Source organism: Spermophilus citellus (assembly GCF_964194105.1).
Source record: "Spermophilus citellus genome assembly, chromosome: 16".
Taxonomy (NCBI): Eukaryota; Metazoa; Chordata; class Mammalia; order Rodentia; family Sciuridae; genus Spermophilus; species Spermophilus citellus.
Genome location: NC_138196.1, coordinates 77,606,998 through 77,634,703, shown reverse-complemented (window position 1 = coordinate 77,634,703; position 27,706 = coordinate 77,606,998). Strand labels below are relative to the sequence as shown.

The 27,706-nt window shown below is 35.6% G+C and overlaps 1 protein-coding gene across 4 annotated transcripts in view; it reads right to left on the bottom strand.

Annotated features, from left to right (window-relative positions):
- Positions 1–27,706, bottom strand: part of PPP2R2A (protein phosphatase 2 regulatory subunit Balpha) — a 69,093-nt gene that overhangs the window by 24,454 nt on the left and 16,933 nt on the right. For 2 of the 4 annotated variants that reach the window (XM_081269622.1, XM_081269619.1), the window contains exon 3: positions 4,466–4,563. In XM_081269622.1, coding sequence (XP_081125748.1) covers positions 4,466–4,563 — 98 coding nt within the window. Of the gene's footprint in view, positions 1–4,465; positions 4,564–14,648; positions 15,491–15,637; positions 15,777–27,706 lie in introns of those variants that run through there. The other 2 variants (XM_081269620.1, XM_081269621.1) reach the window with 2 other exon arrangements.

Here is a 27,706-nt window from a genome sequence, read left to right as displayed (position 1 = left end):
GGATATATGTAGTTCAATGGCAGTGTGTTTGTAGTGTTTGCCCAGCATTGCAAAACAGAACAAAAACATAATAAAGAGAGAAGAAAATTCAAGAAAGTTACCAGCACTCCTAGAAAACAGGAATCAAAGATCTTACATGAATCAAAAAGAATATAAAAAGAAACTCAAAAAGGAACTTTACCCACCTAGACTTTCTCCTCAAGCCCAACTCTCGCCCCACACTTATCTTACTTATCTTATTTTCTTTCCAAGAAAATGGAAAGTCTGAGTAAACTAGAGTCAGCAGGAAACCAAGTTCTTCAACAACTGCTCATTACCTAATCCGAACACCCAAATAAACCACAAAAAAATCTCTAAAAACTAAAGTACATATTTTACAGCTCTTCAAGTGTCTAAAAATTGCATTAATATTTACATTAACAAAAATGAAAAATTCCATCATCTCTTTTTTGTCAAAAGCTATCATAAATGGTAAAGATAAATAAAAAAGAGTCACCCATTTCAGCACATGCTCTAACAACACTGGCTTATTTATCACAATTTTAGACTTACTGATCACATGATGGCTGTGACTACCTCAGGGAAAGCTCTCTGGCTTTGTTCCTCCATTTCCTCACATACCCTGTTCTACAACAGAGAATCTGTGTAATGCATTTATTATTCAATAAAATACTATTAAATGGCAGTCAAAATATTAAGCAATTATCAGTCTGAAATATACTTGAACTGAATGAAGAGCCACTAAATAACTACTCAGTTTCTTCACATTTTGGTTTGGGGACAGATGTACAGGCAGTAGAAGCAGAACGCAGATGGACATTCGATGGGATGACATGGAAGGAGACCTGCTATTTCTGAAGGATGAAACAAATCAGAAAAGATGGGTTAAAAGATGTTGAAATCGGATGTGCCAAGTTCTCTGCTAGAGTGTATGACCTCTTCTTAAGTAAGGGCACTAAAAAGAGTGGTGAAGATATTTTGGTCCCCAGTAAAATCAAGGAATCTTATCACAGGTAAAAGGATAAAGTCACAATGATCAAACACCATTGTATTATATCATTACCAGAGACTAAGAAATACCCACGGGTCAGGTGACAGCGTACACAGTAGTGTAACATTAATAGCTAATCTAGGGCTGGGGTCATGGCTCAGCAGTAGAACACTGCCCTAACATGTGGGAGGCCCTGGGTTCTATCCTCAGCACCACATACAAATAAAGTTATTTTTTTAAAAAATTCAAGACTTTTAAAAAAAATAGCTAATCTAAAAATTAGAGACCCAAATTCTAATCCCAGAACTGTGTCACTAAACTGAATAATATAACTTTGTTATATAACTATTCCTGAGATTGAGCTAAAGAATAGGAAGATCATCTGTAAGTTTCTTTCCACTTTTCAAGCTACCACTATTTCAGATATATAGACGTGAATTCGTAAAATTTTGCCCAACAATTAGAGGCAAAGTGTGTAAAGTCCACACAATTATAACCAATGGCATTCTGTAGACAATAGCGTATTAGAAACTCTTGGATGTATTAAGACATGGCTTTAAAATGTGGAAAATTAATTAGGTAAAAATGCATTAAATCAATTACTAACAAGATTAAGTTTGGGGGGGGGGAGAATCCAACCATTACCATTGTTATTTAATCTATCACTAAAAAAATATATTTGTGTTAATTAATTTTAAAAATATATGCTACTTAACTGAGGTTCTACACAATGATTTTAATTTTTTGCAGTGCTGGAGATGGATATTGGAGCCATACTAAGATTAGGCAAGTGCTCTACCAATGAACTACCCCAGCACCACCTATTTTGAATTATTAAAAAAGATTAAGGATGACAGATACATATAAAGGAAGCCTAATTTTTCTTACCAGTGACTCTTCCCCCAAAGTAAGTCATTCTGCTCATTTCTTCTTAAAAGAGTATGTATTTGAAATATTAGTATTTTAGAATCTTCAGTAGGATTTCAGTAAAGAATCACAGGAAATGTTTATTCCTTTTTTTTTGGGGGGGGGAGGGGGTTAGAGGAGGTACTGGGGATAGAATCAGAGGTGCTTTACCACTGAGCTACATCTCCAATCCTTTTTATTTTGAGACAGGGTCTGACTAAATTGGTAAGACAGACCTTAAACCTACAATTCTCCTGCTTTAGCCTCCGGAGTTGCTAGGATGTGTGCCACCACTCCCAGCAGAAATTATTATTTTTTCAATATAAAATTTGGGGCCGTATTTTCTAACACAAGTAAAACTGAGCAACTTCAGTAACAAGTTGCATCTTTAATTACAAACTAATATAATTGACAATCTTTAGGAAAACACTGAACTATTATTTTGATTACACCTATTGAACCCATTATTAAAGAAAAATTTGACCCATTTTCCTTAAATTCTAGCCATTTTTTTTCACATCTGGTTTGACTTGAACACACTTCCACCTACTGAAAGTGAAAATGACTTCATTCTCAAGTTAATTTTTAATCCAGACAGCTTATATTTTAAAATAACAAAGTGAAACAACCCCAACGAAAATAAAGACTCTCTCTGAAATCCTCAGAATGTAAAACCTGTGTATTATCCTTTGAGATTAACCAAAGGTAAGCAAAATTAATTTATAAAAGCTTTTATCTAAGCTCCTTTCTTTAAAACAAAGGCTAACTGTAGAGAGCTATTAACACATTCAATGGACTGGGGTTGTAGCTCAGTGGTAGATAGATCACTTGCTCTGCATGCAAGCGGAAGGCACTCCAATCTCAGCACCACATTAAAAACAAATAAACAGGGATGGAGATGTGGCTCAAGGGGTAGCGCGTTCGCCTGGCATGCACGGGGCGCTGGGTTCGATCCTCAGCACCACATAAAAATAAAATAAAGATGCTGTGTCCACCGAAAACTAAAAAATAAATATTAAAAAATTCTCTTAAAAATAAACAAACATATAAACAAAGATATTGTGTCCACAACTAAAAAAATATTTAAAAAACCCAAACAAAACAAAACAAACAAAAAAAAAAACCACTTTCAAGGGCAGAGAACGTCTATAGGAAGGTCTGCTCTACACTAGAATAAAATTAACACATTTTGGTTATCTAACACAAAAGGCAGCAAAAAACATTGAAAAGACTAAGCATGTCAGAAGTTCTGGTTTCTGGTTGTTCTATTTAAATCCTAACTTTCTCACTTGCAATAAAGGGAAATTGTAATGACCTCTAAGGTCCCATTTCAGCTCTTCAGTATTTCAAGATACCTATGGTCAAGTTTTTAGTTGCTTGAAAACAGTAACAGAAAACTAATAACCCACTTCCCACCAGACCATTCTTTGTCAAGCAAAGCTTGAGTCTTATTTAATATCTTATTCTTCCAACCAAAAAAAAAAAATAAAATTAAATTAAAAAATAAATAAATAAAGGAGACATATTTAGTGTTTGTGCATCTTCTAATCAGACACTATTAATCATTTCTTTTAAAATTAAATTACCTACCTCACTGGGGTGTTGTGAGGATTAATTCATTAGTGTTTGTAAAGCACTTTGAGATCCTCAGGTCAAAGGCGCTATAGAAGTGCAAAGTAGTAGTATTATTACTAGATTCTTTGCTTATTTAAGGAATTTCACAATCCTTTAAAACCTGTGTTGATTTAGACATCTATTTGTAAAAATCTATTATTTATCCATATTACTTTAAATTCTTTTTTAATATTATAGATAGACAGGGGTAGATGTTTCATAACAATTAATTTTAAAGGTCAAACTCTAATCTACAAATGGAGGGAGTGTTGAGGAAAATCCAGTGTGACAAATTTTGTTCAGCATAAAATTTTAGTAAGAGACCCTGTCAATCAGTGTGCCTAAGGTGAAAAACAAAGCAAAACTGCACTTTAATTATAGAGTCTACAGTGAGAAATTCCTTTCTTTAAGAGAAAGGAAACAAATCCAATCAACTTGCTTTAAAAAGCTAGCACTGCCCTTGTAAATTATTTACATGCATATGCGTGCAATTGGCATTTAAACCTTTACATTTAAATCACATACTAACAGTTTTAGTATGAACTAATATCAAAATAATTGAGCTGCTTTTTTAACTAGCCTCCCACCTTCAATTACATAAAGCAAACTAAGCGCTGAGAGGAGGTCAAAGCAAATTTGCTTTATGGAATTAAGAGAAAACCAAGGGTCAAAGTTTCTAAACTGGTTAAAATCTTGGATTATTCAACCACTCCACCCTCTTTTCTAACCAAATCATTTTACAATTAAAGCTGTTGTGTTTTTAAAGCGAAACAACACACATACATATACACACAAAGCTAAGAGAACCAGAATATCTATATATTGAACGTTCTACTCAATAAATAAACACCTCTTCTTAAACATTCCAACATCCTCTGATGAGCTTCTCCAGTGCAACACAAGCTCCAGTTAAGATGGAACTGAAAATCAGATATTAAAATTTTAAACACTTACCTCCTGCTCCTGTTGAAAGATGACAACTCTACCACCTTTATCTCCTGTTGCTAGTAATTCTCCAGAATGATTAAATTCTACTGTAGAAATTATATCTGCTGTATAATCAGAACAAAAACAAAAGACATTAGTTTGTTTTCCAATTCACTAACTTCAGAGCTGAGCATGTTTCCTGACAAATTCCAAGTCTATGTATCAATTCACCAACAGAAACAATGAATTTTAAGTTCTTTCAAGTATATTTTAATCCACTAAAAAAGAAAAAAATCCCCCATAGTAACCAATTTAAAACTGTTTTAACAGAAGCACAGTGAATAATAAATTAATAGTTTATTAATATTTTACTAAAATTTGTGAATGCAAAGAAATCAACAACTTCTGCAACATTCTTTGAGAGAATGATCAAATACAAAATAATAGTTATCTTGCTAATCTTCTAACTATATATCTTTGAGAAACTTGGGGTTTGCCGATTTTTGGATGCTGAGGATCACACCCAGGGCTTCAGGCATGCTATGCAACTGCTCTACCATACTCCCACACCCAAAAATGACCTATAAAATTTTTAAGGCAGCTATTACTAGAATGAGGGTAAAATTGAAAATGTAAAAATAATTTCAGATGGAACTTTAATAGTCATAAATTCAAATTTTATCCTCAAAAATTAATAAACAGAACTCACTTAGAATTCTGAACATTTAAACAACTCACTCAAGTCAAAAGAAAACTATTACATACACAGGATTAGGCTGATAATATAAATTTAAGTAGAATAAAAACTATCAATATTTGGGAATATCTTAAGATTATTTAAGCAACTATAAGATGGTTTTAAAAGGCAAACGGTGATACAACAATGTTAGAGAGTCTTAAACTGAACTTCATGCTTGGCCCAGTATGACAGACACATCAACTGAATTCTCACAAATCACCAACAATTAAATGCCAAAGAAAACTAACAACTTTTAAAAGGAGAATCTTTCCTAAAAAGATTTATTAAAAAATACTATTTTGAGGGGCTGGGGCTGTAGCTCAGTGGCAGAGCGCCTGACTATCATATGTGAGGCACTGGGTTCGATCCTTAGCACCACATAAAAATAAGCAAACAAAGGCAATTCTGTCCATCTCCAACTACACACAAAAAAATTTTTTTAAATGCTGTTTTGGGGCTGGGGATGTGGCTCAAGCGGTAGCGTGCTCGCCTGGCATGTGTGCCGCCCCGGTTCGATCCTCAGCACCACATACAAACAAAGATGTTGTGTCGGCCAAAAACTAAAAAAACAAAAAACTCTCTTTTTTAAAAAAATAAATAAATAAAATGCTATTTTGTTATGGGTACAGTTCAGTAGTAGGGTGATTGCCTAGCGTGTGTAAGACCCTGGGGTTTGAACCCTAGTGCTGCAAAAAGAAAAAGGAGAGCATTTTACAATGGGAAAAAATAAAATAAAATTAAAAACCCACCCTATATTAATCTCATAAAATAATAGTCTAATATGGGGTTAATAAACAGAGAGAAGCTCCTCTCAGAATATTAGCCATGTGCCCTGCTGTGGATTAAAGTTAACCACAGTGAGTTTAGAAACATCTTTTCCAAATTTTGCAACAAAAAAGCAGCATTTAAAAGGTCTAATCAAATTTTATTTAGAACATGGTGGGAAATTTTGTTTATATTATATACTAATTCAAACCAAGAATTTTACAAAGAATGGATCTTTTATTTCTTCAAACCCTTTCTTTTTAAAGGGTCAGCAGTCATACTTATCCTTAGAAGGTGAAATAATTACTTTCTTTTGGGGGTGGAATGGTAACTGTTGGTGATGGTGGTGGGAAAGACAATATCAGCATCTTACCTCATTGTCATCCCTTTTTGTCACCTACCTTCTCTATTTCTTTTTGCAGAATAGGACACAATCAGATAGCCAAGGAAGGGCTCAAATATATTATGATCTCTCAGACAGGTGAAACATTTAGATAGTATATAGAAATGATAATTAAAAATAACTACGGTATATTAATTGTCCTTGAATTCTTTAAATCCTTCAGTTCTTGAGAGTAGTGATACTTTACAAAGATACTCATTGATTTTATAAATTCCATTTGAGAATTATGTTCCAAATAAAAGATTTCAATGAAACAATCATGTACAGACATGACTGTAACTGTATTGATCTACATATATATTTTAAAGAACCATACAATTAAGAAATATAAGAGTAACCCACAGTCACAGGCTGGAAAGCTATGGTCCACTGCATGGTTTTTTGTTGTTGTTGTTACTGTTGTTTTGGAGGGGAGGGGGTACCAGGGATTGAACTCAGGGGTACTTGACCACTAAGCCACACCCCCAGCCCTATTTTATATTTTATTTCAGACAGGGTCTCACTGAGTTGCTTAGTGCCCCACCATTGCTGAGGCTGGCTTTGAACTTACAGATCCTCCTGCCTCAGCCCCCTGCACTGCTGGGATCACAGGCATGCGCCACAGTGCCTGGCTTACTGCCTGTTTTTGTAAATGATATTTTACTGGGACCCAGCTCAATCTATAAGTAGTAGGAGACTGAAGATTTACTATCTGGCCATTTACAGAAAATGTCAACCCTTGCTTGTGCATCTCTGGACACTGACATTAACAAATACGGTTTGTATGGCTACAAAGACATTGAACTAATGTCAAAGAAAACAATTCATAGGGATATGTACTACCATGATGTACATGTACTCAATATTTATATACAATTCTACTATTAATCTTTATAACACCAATATAACATAGATATTATTTCCAATTTAGAGAAGAGCAAAGGGATGCTCAGACAAAGTAAATAACTTGCTGAAGAAAAATCACATAACTATTAGGCTTCAGAGCCAGTATGCAAATTTAGCAGGTATGAACAACTATGTGGATAAGGAAGCAGCACAGGATTTTGCAAATCACTGAATAATGACCAGTGGAATAATATAGAAATGTTCAGTTTATTGCCTCTTTTTCATTATTAAAATGCCTGTGTTCAAGAAAATATTTAGAATTAAACATCTGTATACTACTTACTAATGACCACAAGCAACTACTGCCTATTCCCTAAAGTAAAGTTTTGAGTACTTAATTCAGCACCTGCTACATTCAAGGCACTGGGTGATACATGTTCTAAAGTCTACCCTCCTAAAGAGGCTTACAAGAAAGAACTAGAACCACAATAGATAAATAGTTAACCAGTAAAAGATTAAGTATGCATTTAAGAAAATCATTATGAAGTACAGGACTGAGTAAAGAGAAGGAGGAAAAGAGAGTAAGCCATATATTGGCTCCAGGAGTATAATAAAACAAAATAAGCAATTGTGAAATAAATTCTAAGAGATAAAGAACTTGTAAATACTTAAATAAGCCTCCCCTTTTTAAAAATAAAAACAGGTGTACACAAACTACTATCCAGCTACACTGTTAGCCCCAACCAGAGGGCTGTTCTAACCTTTCATACCTGAAAGGAAATTCATTTATTTCTGGATAGACTGAATCTTTTTTTTAAAAAAACAAATAATTTATTTCCCATAATGCTTAACCAGGCAACCAGTCTCCTCTAGTTTTGAATGAGAAGAAAAGTGAACAGAATATAAGAAACAAGTGTTTTCAGACAATGGGCACTATGGCATATAGGATTTCGAGCCCACAGGAGAAGGAACAGAAATCGAGCACTAATATCCACTGCAGCTTACTGACTGGAATGAGCTTCCAAGACAAGGTAGTAAGTCAGAAAAATCCAAAGACCACCAATCTCACTGGGTCTAGAGACAGAAACTAGGAATTTTGAGAAAGCTGAAGTAGCTAGAAGGATGGGCAGAGTAACCCAAAGGATAGATACTGTACAGAGAGTTAGAGGGATCTACCTTGAGAATCTTATGCTGAACATGGATCTGGGCCTATGTGGAACTTTCCTAAAAACCTTAAAATAAAAAAAATAAAAAAGGATCTGACTAAACTCAAATAATTTAACTATGTGCTAGAAGAAAATCCAATATTCAATATATTCAACAGCATAAATTGACCATGTCTGGCACCCTACTTAAAATTACCAGGAATGTGAAGAGGCAGGAAAATATGAACTACAACCAGAAGAACACCCAATAGAAACAGAACCTGAAGATAAAAAAGACAAAAAAAGGGGTGGTGGTGGTGATGTGGCTTCATGGCAGAGCACTTGCCTAGCATGCACGAGGCCCTGGGTTCAATCCCTAGAACTGCCCCCCCCCCCAGCTCCCACAAAGTGAAAAGTTAGTTGGAAATGAAAAATATGAAGATATGATGACTAGGATTCATAGACCAGATACTATAGCAGAAAAGATGACCTTGAAGACCTAGTTATAAAATAAAAAATGAATGATGTAAAAAGGAACAAGGGGGAAAAAAAACCCTCAAGACCTGACTTGTGGGATGACATCGAGTGTTCTAACATATGCATCCCTATGGCCTTGGGTGGAAAAAACATGGGAAACATTTAAAAAAATGATGACCAATATGTATGTAAATGCTCAAGGAAGATGCTACTCTATTCTCTACTATGTAAGACAACTAACACAAAAGGGTTAATACATATTCTAAGTGCAAGCTTATACTGGCATGTAGTAGTGACAAATGAAAGCCTTTTAGCAGCCTTGAATTGGTGATGTGACTTTGCAAAATTGTGAAGAACTCTGTAAAATTCCAGTACTTCAAATATAATCTTCCCTTGTTTACACAGTAAGCTATAGTTTATCCATTAAACCTATACCCTCTGCTTACTCCAAAGAAACCCTTGATAATAATATTACATAGTAATAATATAGGTTTGGATTTCAGGCTTAGAAAATTTAAACAATTTTTTTTTTCCAGCATCATGAACATTTTTTTAAGAATATTCTAAGTCATGGAGACCAAGGAACAAATTTATGGTCCTGCAAACTGCCACACTTGGACCAATAATGTCCCCAATAACTGATAAAAATTGTTTTTTTAAAAAAGAGGAATTTAATAGTAAAAAAGGTCTTTCCTATTATATGTATCAATTAAAGCTAGGTTTAAAAATTCAAGTCATAAATCTTTATATGCTCAAAGATCTTTCTTGATAATTTCAGGGTTATTAAGAATAGAGCTGACAAAAATCTAGAAGGTTGACACACCCCCTTTGTGACTGACAAGATTAAACAAGTGGAGAAAAGTAGATGGGACCAGGGAGGGAAAAGGGATAGATACCTAAAATTATGAATGATAAACACAGAAAATTTATATCAATATAAAAAGTATACATTTCTTCTGGATGTTTTACTTACTTGTTACATTCAGCAATAGAAAAGACTCAAAGAATTCTAATTATAAATTGTAAAGACCACATTCTCTAATTTAAATTAATAAAATTAGCTAAAGATTAACAACCACACTGGTTCTAACCAACCACTTGATAACTATAACTTTTAGGGAAGACAAAAATCAGTATTGCAATCAAAGTATTTAAAAAAAATACTTAAACTAATCAACTTATAAAAGAGGAAACAAAAAGAAAGGCTTGAAATCCCACTATTTAAACATAACCACAGGTAATTAGTCTCTTAGCAAATTCATGCAAATTAAAAATTAGTCATCAGATATTTATATACAAAGCAATTTTTGTAGGATCATTTACAGTATGAGATTATCATAAGTCTTTAAAATTAACTTTAAAAACTTTACAAGGAAATTATATAGAAAAAAGTCATCATCCTTAATTTCACTTCTAAGAGAACCACTATTATTTTAGTATGTATTTTAACAAAGGCTATCCATGTATATGCATAGGATAAAAAATAACAAATTTACTTTTATCTAGAAGATTGTCTACAATGTCACTGAATTTTTAAAAAGTTACAAAACATGTTTGATACTATTTGTATAAACTAAAATAAACAAGGAATTACAGAATAGTTACCAAAGTGAAAGCCATTAGCACAAAAATAACCTTGATGATCTTTACAAAGAGAATAAAAGTAATGAGATATCACTACATGCTGTTCAAATACTAACATGAAAGAAAAACAAGGGGTAATACCTAGTGCTGTGTGGAATTACGGGAACTCTTACCTAATGATGATAGGAAAGCAACATGGCACAATCATCCACTTTGGGAAAAATAACTTCAGCAATTTAAGTTAAATTTGTTCTGTGTTCACCCAAGTGAAATAAAAACTAATGCTTACACAAAAATCTGGATGTAAAAAGAAATCTGGAGCTTTATTTGTCATCACCCAACACTGGAAACAACCCAAATGACCCTCAACTAGGGAATAAACAAATAAAATATGGTATATACATACTTTGAGACAGCACTGAATAACGTAAGTAGGAACAACTACTCATACAAGCAATAGCAAAGGTGAATCTCAAAATTCAATGTGCTAAGTGAATGAAGCCAGATTCAAAAGGCTATATATTCTGATTCCATTTATATGATATTAAGGAAAAGGCACAACTAAAGGAAGAAAAAACAGATCAGTGGTTGTGAGGGGCTATTATATAGGTGGAATACTGGTCTACAATGGGGCCTGGAACTTTTTGTAGTGACAGAATGGCTTTGGTCTTGATTGTGGTGGTAGCTAGGTTTTTGCTTGAAGCACTGTGCACTAAAAAGGGTGAATTTCACAGTATGTCAACTATACCTTAGGAAAAGAACACAATCTTGATACTAGAATCTCATCCCCGATACCCTAAATCCTAATCTGATGTTTTACTTACTTGTTATACACTTCTTTCCTGATTTAAAACCTTCAAGGGTCCTCTAAGGATTATCATATTTTTAAAGGGCTGCTTGGCATTCAATCTTCTCTGGATGCGTTATGAAGCATTCAATACTCTTGAAACATTATGTCCTCAAGTTAAACTACTAAAATAATCCAAAAAAACTGTCAATGCATAAAAATGCCCATGTCTTTAAGTTCTCTACAGAGTTAGAAGCCTCAAATGTTCTTTCTCTATCGATACCCTTTTGCCCTAATTATTCCTGAAATCTGCCTCTCCTTTTTACCTCTTTCTCCGTCTAAACCCTGGTTTTTCACTAATCCTCAAGTAAGACCAACAGGACACAAGATAAAGTTACAGCTCTGCTTCATGTCAATTAATTTTTATGATCTCCAAGTCTGTTTGGAGACAGACAGACAGATGCCTGTCTTCAGAGGATTTATCTTTCACAGAGCATATGTATTATCTAGACACTTAGAACACATGAGGCAGATAAAAGCAAATAAGGCCCGGAGAGAAATAACATGCTCTTCCTCAGAAACTTCTCATATGGATAATTAAAAGACTTGAAGGGATAACACATTGGCAAACAGTGTGAAACTACCTATGACCACAGATCTCCACTAGAGAACCCATAATTCATGAACAATGGTTCTTTAGTAAAAAATACTTTCAGTAAGTTTCAAGTCAATCAATGATGAAATGGGAATGGAAGGAAGACAAGGAAGCAGAACACTCTCTGCTCTAGCAGAAAGCTGCACTGCTGGAGGACAAAACGCTGATGCTAGAGATTCTTGCATCATTTACCAGGACCCTGCTACATTTGAGATGGGATTTGTGTTACTCTCACTTCCAAGGGCGTGCCTCCCCATGATCCAAGGATCTCCACTAGACTCTACTTCTTGCTCTCGAGAGAGAAGGTGTGCTAGGAATTGAACCAAGGGCCTTGGGCAAATTAAACACACTCTATGCCCCCTGCCCTAGGTGCCCACTCTTAATGGACACAAGGCTCTGGGGACCCAAGCTTCCAAAACACTCTTGGGATATAAATCACACTCAAACTAGAGCACGTGTTTTCTCACTTTTATACAGAAAAGTTAGAAACAACGGTGCTTTAAGTAGTAATATATAGACAGAAGTCAACTGTTATGGAATAAAGCTACACAACATAAGAGTTAACCAAGATGAATCTTTCTCCATAAACTTACTTTAGCATAGTTTTAGATTTACAGAGGAGTTGCAAAGATGGTACAGTAAATTCCTGTATATACCCCTTCACCTAGTTTTCCCCACTGTTTATATTTTGTATTACTATGGTACACTTGTCAAAATTAAGGACTCAATACTGGCCATTATCATTAGTTTTTCACATTTATTCACATTTCACTGTGTTTCCCCCTAGTACCCTGTACTTCTGGGTTCTCATCAAGGGTACCATATTACACTTAGTCCATTATGTCCTTCCTCTCAGAGAGTTTCTCAGACTTTCCTTGTTTTTGATGAGTAAGTAATGGTCAGAGACTTTTAAGTATGTACCTCAATTTCGGACCATCAGATGCTTTTTATCACCACCACGACATAACTTTAGGTTTCTGGCAAAAAGACCAGAGTAGAGGACCACTTGTATCACAGCATTATTAAGGGTACATCATATTTACATGACTTATTGATAATAATCCATATCATCTGGTCAAGGTATCCTTTGTCAGCTTTCTCCACCATAGTTACACACTTCCAATATAATGTACTCTGGAAGGAAATTGCTAAGCACAGCCAACATTCAAGGAATGAAGGGTTTAAGCATCACCTTTTTGAGCAGAGAGTACCTACATAAATTATTCAGAATTTTTTCATATTTGAAACTTATCTCTTCCTCCCCATTTATTCATTCATCAGTATGAACACATAATATTTATTTCATATTATAGGTTATAATCTAATACTATGCATTTACTGTGTTTAAATTGTTTCAGATTTGACCACTGAAGAGTTCTTTCACGTTGGGTACTGGAATCCCTTTCATAGGTCTCATCCTTAGGTTTTTTTGTTTTTAGCATTTCTAGAACTTAAAAAATATTAACTTTGACATATTCATAATATTACCACAAACATTATTTAGTCCTTCATTCTAGTTTCATAATAATTTTTAAGAAATAAAGTCTCTAAGTTCTAAAGATTACTATAAATATACCAAGAACAAAAGTAATAACTACAGGGCTGGAGTTATAACTCAGTGGTAGAGCGCTTGCCTTGCATATGTGAGGCACTGGGTTCAAACCTCAGCACTGCATAAAAAAGTAAGTAAAATGAAGGTATTGTGTCCATCTACAACTTTACACACACACACACACACACACACACACACATATGTAAAGTAATGACTGTAGTAAAAGTTAGGCCCATAACTAATTCCTTGGTGCATCTGACCATCACTAAGATTTCTGTTCTACAATACATTTTTCATGTAGTCAGGAGGGTTTTTTAAATATATATACACATTTTTAGTTATAGGTGGACACAATATCTTTATTGTTATATTTATGTGGTGCTGAGGATCGAACCCAGTGCCTCACGCATACAAAGTGAGTGCTTTACCTCTGACCACAACCCCATCCAGAGGAGGTTTTTTTTAAATATTTATTTATTTTTTAGTTCTCGGCAGACACAAATCTTTGTTGGTATGTGGTGCTGAGGATCGAACCCGGGCCGCACGCATGCCAGGCGAGCGCGCTACCGCTTGAGCCACATCCCCAGCCCCCAGAGGAGGTTTTTTAAAAATTAAAAAACTACACGTGTTAGCTTACCTACATGTTTTCACTAAGAATGCAACTTGCATTTCCTACTAATCTATTACTTGTTCTTTTCTTTTCAGATGTTGGGGAGGTAAGGTTGAGAACATGGCAGACATACAAATCACCTTTGTCTCTGTCCAATATAAGGATGCACCTTCAAAACATTCTGATATATAATAGTATAGAAATCAGATTCTCGTATATTCTCATTTTGATCTGGTTTGTTTCAACACTAGAGCTCTCATTAAGAAACATACTAGTTTGTTTTGGCACATGATTCATTTTCATTATCTTTTCACTGGCCCCAGAGCTAATTATAATGATTAACTCAAATTTCTTCTCCTAGGCTCATTTCTCCCCCAAAGTAAGAAAACAGTTTTTAGAGAGAATGCATTTATAAATGCTAGTTTATTGCTAAAGGGACCTACCTCCCTGCAGACCTCTATCATGCTTTTACCACTGTGGACCTCTAGAGGGAGCTCAAAGTTCTTGTTATTTCTCCCCAAGGTCAGGATACTCCTCCCACAACTATGTACTATGTTCAAGATTTAAGAATATTATATTATGCCACCTTGAAGAGTAAATCAAGTTTGTACCATCCCTTTAGAAATTTTTCCCTCTCAAAAGTGAATAAGGCTTATTAATCTATTCACCTGCTCTCGGGAAGCAGGCCCCAAACATTTCTTCCTCTCCCTTCAACAGACTCCTGTGATTTCCTCTTCACACTTGTCCCAGTTGGCACTGATAGGACATTCTTCCTGTACCTGAGAGGCTGAAAGGAGGATAGTAGTAGGTACCTGAGGGTAGAAGTTCCATCCTCTAACTTTTAGTGCAGCAGTAAGTGAGTGTGTTCCCACCTTCTTCACGTTATGGAGTACACAGAATGCAATGTTTGTATGGTATACTATAAAGGTAAGATGAAGATGCTTGTGGTTGCCCAGGACCCACTCAGGCACCCATTCCCAAGGGCTGAGAGCATACCTTCATCTGAGTATACCTGTTAACACATTCTCAGGGCCACATCTGTAGGAAATTGGCACAGGGAATGCCCTAAAGTTAGACTATCATGGGTCCCACACTTCACTGTTGTCTGTATAACCTTAAGGAAGTAATTCGGCTTCTTAAAGACTGTTTCTTCATCTTTAAAAACCCTTCTCAGAGTTGCATTGTGAGCTAAATAAGGAATAAATGTTAAGAAATAAGCCTTATATGACTTACATGGTATAAACACAGTGGTTAAGTGACTTTGCTACTGAAAGCAAAAACAAAAGCCTGTCTCTAGGCTTTGGGTCAATCTAGCCCAGGTAAAGCTCTCCAAATGGTCCCGTTTAGTTCATGAGAGTCCAAGGCTAAAGCTCAAGCAAGCAACTAGTATTAGTTGCCTTGCTTTGCTGCCTCTTTGCATGTAGATTTACAGAGGCCTCAGAGAGGATCACATACTGTGTGTCTCTTGGCTAAAACATCACCTCAACTTCACTATGATTTCCAACCACATCATGGAGGTGTAAATACTTGAGGAATAAAATAAGTGCTACTGGCCTTTTTAAAATAGACTTTCCTCAATCTGACTCAGTAAACAAGAACATGTCATGTGATCAGCTCAACAAAGACCGCTGGCTATCATTGCTTAGACAGAACCTACATTGTAATGTTGCCATGAGAGTCAGGGTCCATAGGGTAATTTCCAGAGATGTGTTCTGGAACCAGTCTCCCTTCTTTATAACTTGTTCCTGGATAATCTGATATCATGTTTGGATAAAATGGAATGGAACCATACCCTCCTGCAACAAAGAACAGAGAGATAAAAAGTTGCTAATACATTGAGTCTAACAGACAACAAGCCTGGGTGTATAACTGCTATATAAGTTAGAAGGAAGAGCTATAAATTGACCATTCTAAAACTGAAGTTAGTTATCCTCATTAGATGTTCACCAACTTTTAACTGGCTCATAAATAATTCCAAAGCAAATAGTTGTTTAGTGTCCTATCAAATATAATGCAGATGGTTTCTCCTGAAAATTATCCAAAGTAGTACTACACAAAGGTCCTGCATCTATTTATCTTACTGGAAAAGTTTTATAACAAGAAATGATATCCAGTTATTTATACCATCCAAAAATATTTAAACTGATTATTGTGGCCATGCTATAAAACTTAGAACATACTCCACTGTCCATTTGTTTTGGTAGTCACACCCAACAAATTTGTTTTATGATAGGATTTTCTCAGGTTCCCCACAAACTGGATAAGCATCAGAATATCTGGAGGAAAAGGCTAGAGACTTTTAGGTATAAAAAAAGTTACAGACCTTATTCCAATAGCAAAAATCAGCTTTTTTTTTTAAACTAAGAAGGGAGATTTAACTAAGAATAATCCAAAGAAATGTGTGCCTTGGAATACAACTAAAGTGAATTGGGAATAGAGAGGAAGCAGAGGAAACAACTGGAGATCCATCTGGAGTTACTCCAGAACTCTGATAAGGAACAAGAGTGATCTGAGTCAGTAAAATGCAATAATATCATCAGTAGCAGGCAACATTAAAAATGTACTCCCCATGTTAGTATTTGATCCTCACAGACAACAACCTAGATAAAGCTGGTTTAATTAATATATCCACTTAGAAGATGAAGAAACTAAAGCAAACCAGGTGCAGCGGCACACACCTGTAATTCCAGTGGCTCAGGCAGCTGAGGCCCTAGGCAACTCAGTGAGACTTAAAAAAGGAATGGGGGTGTGGCTCAGTGGTTAGGCACCCCTGGGTTCAACCCCCAATAACCCACCCTCCTAAAAAAAAAAAAAAAAAAACTAAAGAAGAGGTAGCCAAGCAATTAGTGGTACACACTGTATTCCCAGCTACATGGAAGGCTGAGGCAAGAAGATTCCAAATTCAAGGCCAGCAACTTAAGATTCTATCTAAAAATAAAAAGGACTCATGGCAAAGTGCCCCCTGGTTCAATCTCCAGCATCAAAAATAAACAAATTAATTAAATAAAACAAAGACAAAAGGGGGCAGAATTGAACGAATTTTAAAATACACATACAAAACAATGTTTGATCAATCCAAAAGAGTATGTTAATTATTTCACCAAGTCATAACAAAAAGGAATGCCTTATGTACTTTTAAAGAAAAAGAATTTTAGTCAATAAATTATTTTTGCTCATATCTTTTTTTTCTTTTGGTACCAGGAATTGAACTCAGGAGCACTCAACTACTATACCACATCCCCAGCCCTATTTTATATTTAATTATTTAGAGACAGGGTCTCACTGAGTTGCTTGGTGCCTCACCTTTGCTGAGGCTGGCTTTGAACTCATAATTCTCCAACCTCAGTCTCCCTAGACTATGGGATTACAGGAATGTGTCACAGCACCCAGCTTATACATCTTTTTTAAAAAATCATTTTCCTCTAGTTCCAATGAATTAGCTCAGATGATTTCCTCATTTGGTGTGTAACTGTACCTAAACTGCAATTCACTGTCTCCAATATACTTCACAAACAATTGTAATCATGTTTTTCAAATGATTTGGCAAGTATTTTCACAGGATTCCATTTTGTGAGATGCAATTTCTATTCCATGAATCCCAATGAAAAAGAAGATTAAGTACTACTAAAGTTTTTCTCACTTAGGCTGTTTATTCTTCTAATTCTCAAAACTGATCTTGGGCTGGGATGTAGCTAAGTGGTACAGAGTAGAGTGCTTGCCTCTAGTACTGCAAAACAAAAAAAGCCTGATCTTGGGACTGGAGGTGCAACTCAAAAGTAGAACACATAAGGTTCTGGTTCAATCCCCAGCAAAAAAAATACCACCAAAATCCTTCCCTCAAAGACATTGCTTTTTACAAAAATTTCTAAATTTTTGTTTATTTTGCTTTAAAAAAAATGGTGCCAGAGCCAGAACCCAAGGCCTTGTACATGCTCGGCAGATGCTCTACACTAAGCCACATCCCTAGCCCTATTTTTCTCTAAGCATTATGTACTAGGCATTATTCCTGAGTGCTGGGATACAAGAGCAAACAGGAGAGCCAGGCATGGTGGTACAAGTTTATAATCTAAGCTACTTGGGAGGCTAAGGCAGGAGGATTACAAGTTGACCTACCTGGGCAACTCAGTGAGGTCTGATCTCAAAAATATATAAACAAACAAACAAACAAACAAACAGGGCTGAGATGTAGCTCAGAGGTACAGAACTCCTGTTTATATTCTCAGAACTGGGGGGGAGGGGAAGGTGGAAGCAGGGGGGAGGCACATAAAACAGACAAAAATCTCTGTCTTCATAGAGTTTATATTCTTGTGATGGAAAGAAACTACAAACAAATGAATAATAAATACCAAATATGTCAAGTAGTGCTCTAAAAATATAGACAAAAGAGAAGAGAAAGCCTCTATGAGGAGGTTACTTAAGCAGAAGCCAAAGTTAAATAAGGGCAAGAGAGAAAGAGGATAAGCCAACTAAATGTGTTAAAGGAACATACAGACACTAAGGAGAAGTAAATAAAGTTGGCAAACTTGATAAAAGCAAGAAAGTCAAGAAGACTAACATAAAACAAGAGAAATGATAATTAAATGAGAGTGGAGCCCCTGGCCAAGGCCAGACTATATACAGCATTGTAGGCTGGGGAGAAAAGACTGTGAGTTGTTCTAAGTGTGAAAAGAAGCCACCAGAGTATTTCTAATCTGTTTTAAAGTGACTATCAGGCAGAGTGCAATGGCACGCACCAGGGAGTTGAGGGGGTGAAGAAAGAAGACTACAGTTCAAAGCCAGCTTCAGCCACTAAGCGAGGCCCTAAGCAACTCAACAAAACCCTGTCTCTAAAAAAAAAGGGCTGGGGATGTGGCTCAGTTGGTAAGTACCTCTGGGTTCAATCTCCAATATCAATAATAATAATAATAATAAAGTGACTATCAGTTGTGTGAACAAGTACAAAACTGAAACCATTTCCTTAAGTTACTACTGTAGCTTAAGAAAGAAATGAGAATGATCAAGATAGGATAATAGTCACAGACAAATGACTTCAGAACACATCCTGAAGATGGCACTGCCAGAATTTGAGGGATAAAAGTTAAAGTTTCAAGGCTGTAAAAGCCTGAGGAGGAGAAAGGTAGTGCCACACACTGAAAAAGACACAGGAAAGAGCATGTTTGGGGCCAAGGGTAGCTTAATATTCCATTTTCACATCTTTGGTATAGATTTTGACTGTTCGTGCAAGTACAAATGTCATACAGTAGAAGCTAGATAACTTTGAAAGCCATTTAGGGAAAAGAAGACATAATAGGATATCATCAATTTAATGAAAACATTTGACATTTTAAAGGTAATTTACTAGTGAGGGTAGACAAAACCAAAAATTTGGTCTGGGGATTAAAGCTTGAGCTCACCTATATTTAGCAGATGAAGAAGAACCAGGTAGTAAGGAAATGAATGCACAGGAGCTGCTGGTGAGGTAGGAAGAATATTTCTGGAAGCTAGGCAAAAACAATTTTTCCAAAAGGAGTCACAGATAAAGGTACTGCTCCAACAGTCTGAAATTTGGTTTATAAAAAGGGCACCTTCTTACTATCTGCCACAGATGAAGACTTTCCCCTACCTTTATATGCCTTGAGCTATTCTGGGAAACAGGATGGAAAGAGTTAAAACAATTTTGAAACTGACTCATCATGCTAACTTCTCTGCTGGATATAATGAGAGTAGCAGTCCCCAAACCCCGAAAAGTACCTGAGTGATATTCTTTGAGTCACTGAAAGACTAAAAAAAAAAAAAAGGAAAAAAAAATAGCCACTTTGTCCTGCCTATGTAAAGGACAACTTCACCTAGTTATCATTCTTAGGTTATAAATAATTTTCCCTCAGAGTTCTTTGAATGCCTCTCTATCATCTTTTAACACAGCACTGTCCAACTTCCTATGACAATGGAAATGAACTTACTTTATTTAATTTAAGTAAAGTAAAGGTTAAGAGCCACACATGCTTCATGGCCACCATACTGGACAGAATAGTCCTACCATTTAATTACAGAGGACATATAATCCTAACCTAATACACTTTCTTTTGCAGGTATTTGCTTCTTCACTGCATACACGCACTACTTCTATATGCTAAAATTCAAAAATCCATTGTTATTCTTAAGTATAGATGTCCTTTATTTTGTCCAGTCTTTACTTATCTGTTAAGAGAATATTATTAAAAGGACCTATCACATAGGGGTTGTAGGGAATATTGAATGAGTTTCAACATGCCAAATAGTTGGCAAAAATAAGTTCATAAAATGTCAGCAGCATTCCATGTGCCTTTTGATCTGTTGTCTTTGACTTAGGAAATTCTTTTTTACTGTTTTTCTGACTTTATCTTTTATCTGTTTGTTCTGGCCTCTCATACTGAACTTTGTTATATGCTGGACAAATTTTGTGTTTCTTATAGTTTTGTTAAACTTTTCATTTTTTTTCTTTCATAATTGGAAATATTTCTAACATTCTGCAGCTACCTGCCTCCAAAAAGTCAACAGTCAAGAATCACATTTCACTTAAATCTTTCCTGCTCTACCCATCCTGTTAAATGCCCATTAGCCTCCTGGAAAACACTGGGTTTTTCCTTAAATTTCAACAGTTTTTCTTGTTTTTAGCAGTAAGTCTAATTCATAGGAAATCACTTGCTCATACTAGTCATTTATTTTACACTTCTGAATCTGTCTCTATCATTTTGTGTATGTATCTTCAAAGTGAAAGGCCCATGTTTATGTAATATTAAGAATTATACTGGGTTCAATCTGAAAACATTAGAGCTAAGTTCAAACCTTTCAGACCTAGGAGGAAAAATATTTACATTATTACACCCCATATAGCTCAAGTATTGGGCAGCTTAACAAATTATTCAAAAGGTAGCAGCCTAACAAAACATTTATTATCTCATAGTTTCTGTGGGTCAGGAATCTAGATGTGATTAAGCTGGGATCTCCAGTTTAGTTTCTCAGAAGGCTGCAGTCAATGTGTTGAGCTGAACTGCTGTCATGTCAAAGCTTGACTGGATGGCGAAGGATCCATTTCTAAACTTACACATGTGACTTTTGGCAGGCATCAGGTCTTCACTGGCTGCTAGCCAGGGACATCAGTTCTTCGCCATATGAACTCCACAGTGAAGCTCACAAAAATTAGAGCTGGTTCCCTCAGAGCAAGTGAAAGAAGGCAGTCCAACACAAGCCAAAGGCTTTTTGTAACCTCATCTCATAAGAGACTTCCCATCACTTTTGCCATACTTGCAGATCCAAGGGAGGGAATCACATAAGGAGATGAATACCAGAAGGCAGTATTTCACTGAGGCCAACTTAGAGGTTGCCTATCATACTTCTTGGTCAGGTTATAGATCCAGTAATAAGTATGTGGCCAGGAAGTAAGTAGTACTGTAAATCAAAACAGGCAGCTTCAGAGAAGTTTCAAATCTGTGCTTCACAGCTAAGAATCTCTTTCCTGCCAGCTTGGGTAGCCAGTTCCTTTCTGCTGGTCATTTCCCCCTTGGTGAGAGTCATTCTAAGCTGTGCAGTTTTTAATTCCTGGTTCCAAATACAAAACCTTACATCAATCAACTGCCCTATGGAGCACCCTTTAATTCTAACTCTCACTATTCGATATAGGTCCTTTTTTTTACTCCCCAAGAGGGCTTCTCAACCACATAAATGAACACTAAGGCAGTCAGCAATGTTGCCCCTCAACAATTCTCGTTTGTACTATTTCCTGCCAAATTCTTTTCAGCTTAGTTATGGCACTCTTCCAGGGTTTCCAAGGATACTGAACTCTCCCCATTATGCTTGTTGGTCATTTCAGCATGTGTTTGTCTGTTTGTTTTAACACATGGGCTTGGATCACCATCCTCCACCAGAAATCAACACAGTTATTTGTTTAAGTAAGGCACTTTACACATTCTTTAAAAGACTTTGTTTGAATAAATATGGTAGGAATAAAATGGTAGTTTTCCTAGCCACACAGTTCAATTCTATTGTTGGATAAAGCAAAGATGTTTTAATCCACACCATCAATTTCCAGGATATTTTCTTCTATAGTAACCATTGATTTCTGAAAAAACTTCAATGCCACTAAAGCTGTTCAAAACATTCATTTAAACTTAGTTTGAAAAATTCCTAAATACAAAACTTAATGAGCACAGTAACATTTTACAATGTACCTACAGCTGTGCAGCAGGATTAACAAATCATGCACTGATGTAAAACCTACCCAACTTCACACCTAGCAGTGGAAACCAACCATAAGAATACTGATAAGAGGGACAAGAAAGGTAGAATCAAAGAGAATCAAATGGCAATAAATGTTCTCTCTGAAACTGACAAAAATGTATAGCCAGCTGGATAACCAGAATTTAGTTTGTCCTCTACTGATGAATACTTAGGAAACAGAATTAAGAAGGTTATCAACACAAATACATCTAACAGATGGCTACCACACAGGACCTAACCTACCCAAGTAGTTATACTGTACAGATACAAGTACAGTAGAGTGTCAAGGGTCAAACATGATCTCACCAGATTTCTAGGTGATATGTCAAAGGGCAAGCATTTCAGCAATTTGCTCAAACAATAAGGTTATTTGTTATCTTCACAAAGTTGAAAAACACAAATTAACACACCAAAACAGTTGCATTTTACATAACAATGAACAACCTTAAAAGAGAATTAAGAGAACAATTCTACTTACAAAAGCATCACAATGAATAAAGTACTTAGGAATAAAATTATCCAAGGAATTCTATACTGAAAAATTTTTTTTAAAAGCTGCTAAAAGAAAATGAAGACACATTAAATGAAAAGACATTCTATGTTCATGGATTAGAAGACCATCAAATTCTTATCAAAATCCTCAGGACAACCACCCCAATTAGAAAAATCCACACAATGGATTCTACCATGAAACAGAATAGAGTACAGAAATAAACTCACATAAACGGTGGAGTGATTTTTGATACAGTTGCCAAGACCATGAATAAGAACAAAAGATGCTCAACTTAATTAACCATTAGGGAAATGCTAAATCAAAACCACAATGAGATAATACTTCATACACATTAGGATAGCTATTTAAAAAAAAAAATCAGTGTTGGAGAGAATGTGAAGAAAAAACTGTAACCCTTGTTATTGCTAGTGAGAATTTCAAATGGTGTAGCTGCTTTGGAAAAGATTCCTAAAAAAGTTAAACAGAATTACTGTATGAAGCATTAACTGCACTTCCAGGTACACACTAAAAGAATTCAAAGCTTGGACTTGAACAGATATCTGAACTACAATGTTCAGAGCAGCACTAGCTAAACAGCCAAAAGATGGAAGCAATGACAATGTCTACCAATAGATGAATAAGCAAAATGTGGTATATATGAATGATGAATTGTATTCAGTCATAAAAAGGAAATTCTGATTCGTGCTACATGGATGAACCTTAAGAACATTAATGCTAAATGAAATTAGCCAGTCACAAAAGAACAAATAATGCATGATTACACTTAACTGAGGTACCTGGAATAGCCAGATGCACAGTAAGTAGAACTGGGTTATCAGGGGCTAGAGAACAGAGGAATTGGGGTGGAGGTGAGATTATTTAGGAAGATGATAGAAGCACAGATAGCTGTACAACAATGTATATGTATTCAATGCTACTGAATTGTACATTTAAAAATGGCAAATCTTGGGGCTGGGGTTATGGCTCAGTGGCAGAGCGCTTCCCTAGCACATATGAGGCACTGAGTTCGGTCATCAGCACCACATAAAAATAAATTAATTAAATAAACACACTGTGTCCATCTACAACTAAGAAATATTTTTTTAAATGCAAATCTTACCATAATAAAAAAAATGTTCTCTCACATAAGAAGTTCCAATAGGACACAGAAATTCAGGGTTAGTTCACTGGCTTAATATTAAAAGATCCAGGTTCTTTTATATCTTTATATCCTGACTAAAGATAGTTACAGGGCTGAGAACTAGGGTTCTTACTGTGGGAAAAGTGAGATACAAATATAGAATGGGGAAGTTAGGATGGACCCTGTGGTATTCCATCTAAATTGGGTATCAGCATAAACTGCTATTTATTTTTTTTAATATTTTTTTAAAAAGAGAGAGAGAGAGAGAGAGAGAGAGAGAATTTCAATATTTTTCAGTTTTTGGCAGACACAACATCTTTGTTTGTATGTGGTGCTAAGGATCGAACCCGGGCCGCTCGCATGCCAGGTGAGTGCGCTACCGCTTGAGCCACATCCCCAGCCCATAAACTGCTATTTAAAAAATTTTAGTACAGAATATTCCAATCACACACAATAGTAGATAGAAGAGTGAAGTGACATATTCACAAAAAAATGAGCTCATCACTCCAGAAAAATTCCTGGAGAATGCCAGGAAGAACACAAACTGATTCTTTTGACCATGCTGAAAATTACATTGAAAGATACAGAAAGAAAAGAGTAATGGTAGATTAAAAAAATAAATAAGGTGATTACTATTTACATAGAGAAAATGATAGCATACTAGAAAATAAAATCATAACTTATTTAATAGCAACAATAGACAGTATTTCTATGGACATTAATAACATCTATTCTTGCATTAAGTTTTTATGGCTGCTGTAATAAATGAGCACAAATTTGGTGGTTTAAAGTATCACAAATTGATTCTCTTACAGCTCTGAAGGCCAGAAATTAAAGTTCAAGTTCCACTAGGATAAAGCCAAGGTGTGGGATGGGCTGGTTCCTTCTAAAAGCTCAATGAGTGAATACATTTTCTTGCTTTTTTTTTTTTAAGCTCCTAGAAGCCACCTGCACTTCTCTGGCCTGTGACCCTTTCTTAAACCCCACTCCAACCTTCTGATGCCGCTGTGACATCTTCATTTTCCCTCAAGTTTCGTGCCTCTCTTTCAGAGGCCCTTGAGATTGCATTGACGGAATGGTCAGACAATCCAAGATAATCCTTCTATCTCAAAATCCTTAATTTACTCAACATTCACTGGTTACAGGGATTACAATGTAAATATCCTTTAGGAGGCCATTGTGCAGTCTACTATAACTCTGAACACTGGTTTAAATAATAAAAATGGTATAATAGTATTGACAAAATGGCATGTGTCAGGGGAGAGGGGCAGCAGAATAGAGCTCAAGTTTTAGCTACCACTACATATTTGGATATAAAAATTGGTATGTAAAAAACAGCTACATGAACACAGTTTAAAAATATGAAAATAAATACTGGAAGAAACCACTGAAAAAGTCTGAGAAGTTGATGCAAGAATAACAGCAACAGAAAACGTTTTAATTTTTTTTAAGTTGTAGATGGACAGAATACAATTTTTTAAAATTTATTTTTAGGTAGCACTGAGGATTGAACTCAGTGCCTCACACATGCCAAGTAAGCACTCTATCACTGAGCTATAACCGTAGCCCAACAGAAAACTTTTAATTTTTCTTTTAAGCATTTTGAAACTGACTTTGAAAAACTACATACATGAGCTACAGCAGTAAATAATCAACTCAAAACAAAGCTTAGAAGGCTGAGAAGGAAAGAGAAATCCTGACTTTGAAAAGTATTTCAAGGTTAACAAAACAAAGAGAACAACACAGAGATAAAAATTAAGGTTTCATTTCTTAAATTCATCCTTTTCACAATGCTGGGAATCAGGTATATTACTAGCAAAAGCAAATCTTTAGTTGGTAATCTTAACCTGCACAAACCGGAAATACAAACACAAAATTAATATAATAACTAGAGATAGCTAACATGTAGTAATACGATATAAAACACTTTTAATGGTTAGTATGAAGCTCCCAAGGGCATGTTTATTCATTTATTGAACAATGTTAGCTGATATAAGAATAGTACAATAGGTCTACTCAGTTTTATCAAAAATGCTGAGTGAAACAATTAAGATATGACCTTACTTGGACTACCTTCTCCTTAAAAAGGATAAGCTACTTGGTAGCTCAAGGTGCTGTCTACCTGCCACCAACAAAAGCAACACTCATTGGGAACTGGTTAGAAATGCAAAACCATAGGTTCCATCTTGGCTATAAACACACAAGCATAAACTGCATTTTAGCAAGATTCTCAAGACATTCAAATGTTCATGGGTATGAGAAAATTTGCTTTCTATTCTCCTCAGGTTCCTGTATAATTTTTGAAGTGCTCTAAACATTTGTTGGCCTACTCAAAAGTTCTAGTATAGGACTAGGATCATCACACAAACAGCTGAGGAAAGGAAAGAGGGTACTTACTGAGAAAGTATTTCTAATGTAAAGAATTTACACACATTCACAATGCTGCCTTATATAGTAAAAGGAGTTAAGAGGGTTTCAGAACCACAGCAGTTAAGGAAGGGTCAATACTTATACCAGGTTTCCCTGACAGCACACCTTCAGATCTCTCCAGCCCACCCCCTAACACACACACACACACACACACACACACACACACAGAGAGAGAGAGAGAGAGAGAGAGAGAGAGAGAGAGAGATATGAAGGGGAGTGACAAAAAAGGACCACACTTAACTCCTAACCGAACCAAGCCAAATGCTATTCATTAATTCAATTCATTTTTACTGAAAATGCCTATCAATGTGCCCCAAACCCTCCAAACAATAAATTAATCTGGATTTGTGGGCTGAAATGGGCTTTTACTCTGTTGTCAAGTCTGTTAATCTTAATCAGGCATTAAATAATTACAACACTCAATTTTCCAAGTGCTCAGTATGTGCTCAAACTAAGCATTTAAACATTTAAACATCTGACTATCAAGGCAAGCACAATTACCCTAGCTCACAGGTAAGAAAAATGGCACAAAGCAATGCTCAAATGTTTGTTTCCTTAGACTGCCTACCCACCATCACTTCACTTATACAGCTTTTCCTCCCAATTATCTCCCAGACCCTAATGATTCTTCTTGAAGTCTCCACACAACTTCCCTCAAAGAGAATGCAGAATTCAAAGGAGGAAAAAGAACTGATACTACATATGAATAAGAAAAAGGCAAGTACCACCAAAGAAAAAGAGGACAGAAACAGTTCTACACACTCAAACAAGCTCAAATAAATGGAAAATATTTTTCTAATACATACAGTGCTTGGGTATTGTCAAGGTCTGGAAATGAACACTACCCTTTTGCTGCTGGAGGAAGTGAAAAATCAACCCCAATTTGAGGCAATTTGGCAATATACACCATAAACCATGAAAAGATGATGACACCTTTTAGACCCAAATCCCATGCCCTTAAATATATTCTTAAGTAATAAGATTCTCACAGGATATTCATCATAATATTTACATCAAAAATCTTAAATCTAAATTACATATACCAGATAGACATCCAGTTAAATAATATAGCCATTTATCTTCTCAAATAAATTAAACTGAAAACAATTATATGTAACAATTATACATAAACTATGCATGTTTGAGAAATATACAGTCACAGCAGGAAAAAAACATTATAATGGAAATATCTAGCCTTATATGTTAACAGATGTCATCTAAAAACGGTGAAATGATATGATTTTATTTTTCACTTATAGAGTCAGGAGAACCAAGGTTCTTTGGCTCTTCCACTCACTAACAATATGACCTTGGGCAAATTACTTTATCTAAGTCTCAATTTCCTATACTATAAAATGAAAGTACTAGTTTGTCTTCAGAGACTATTTGAGATGATTAGATGAGATAATGCATGTAAAGCACTTGCA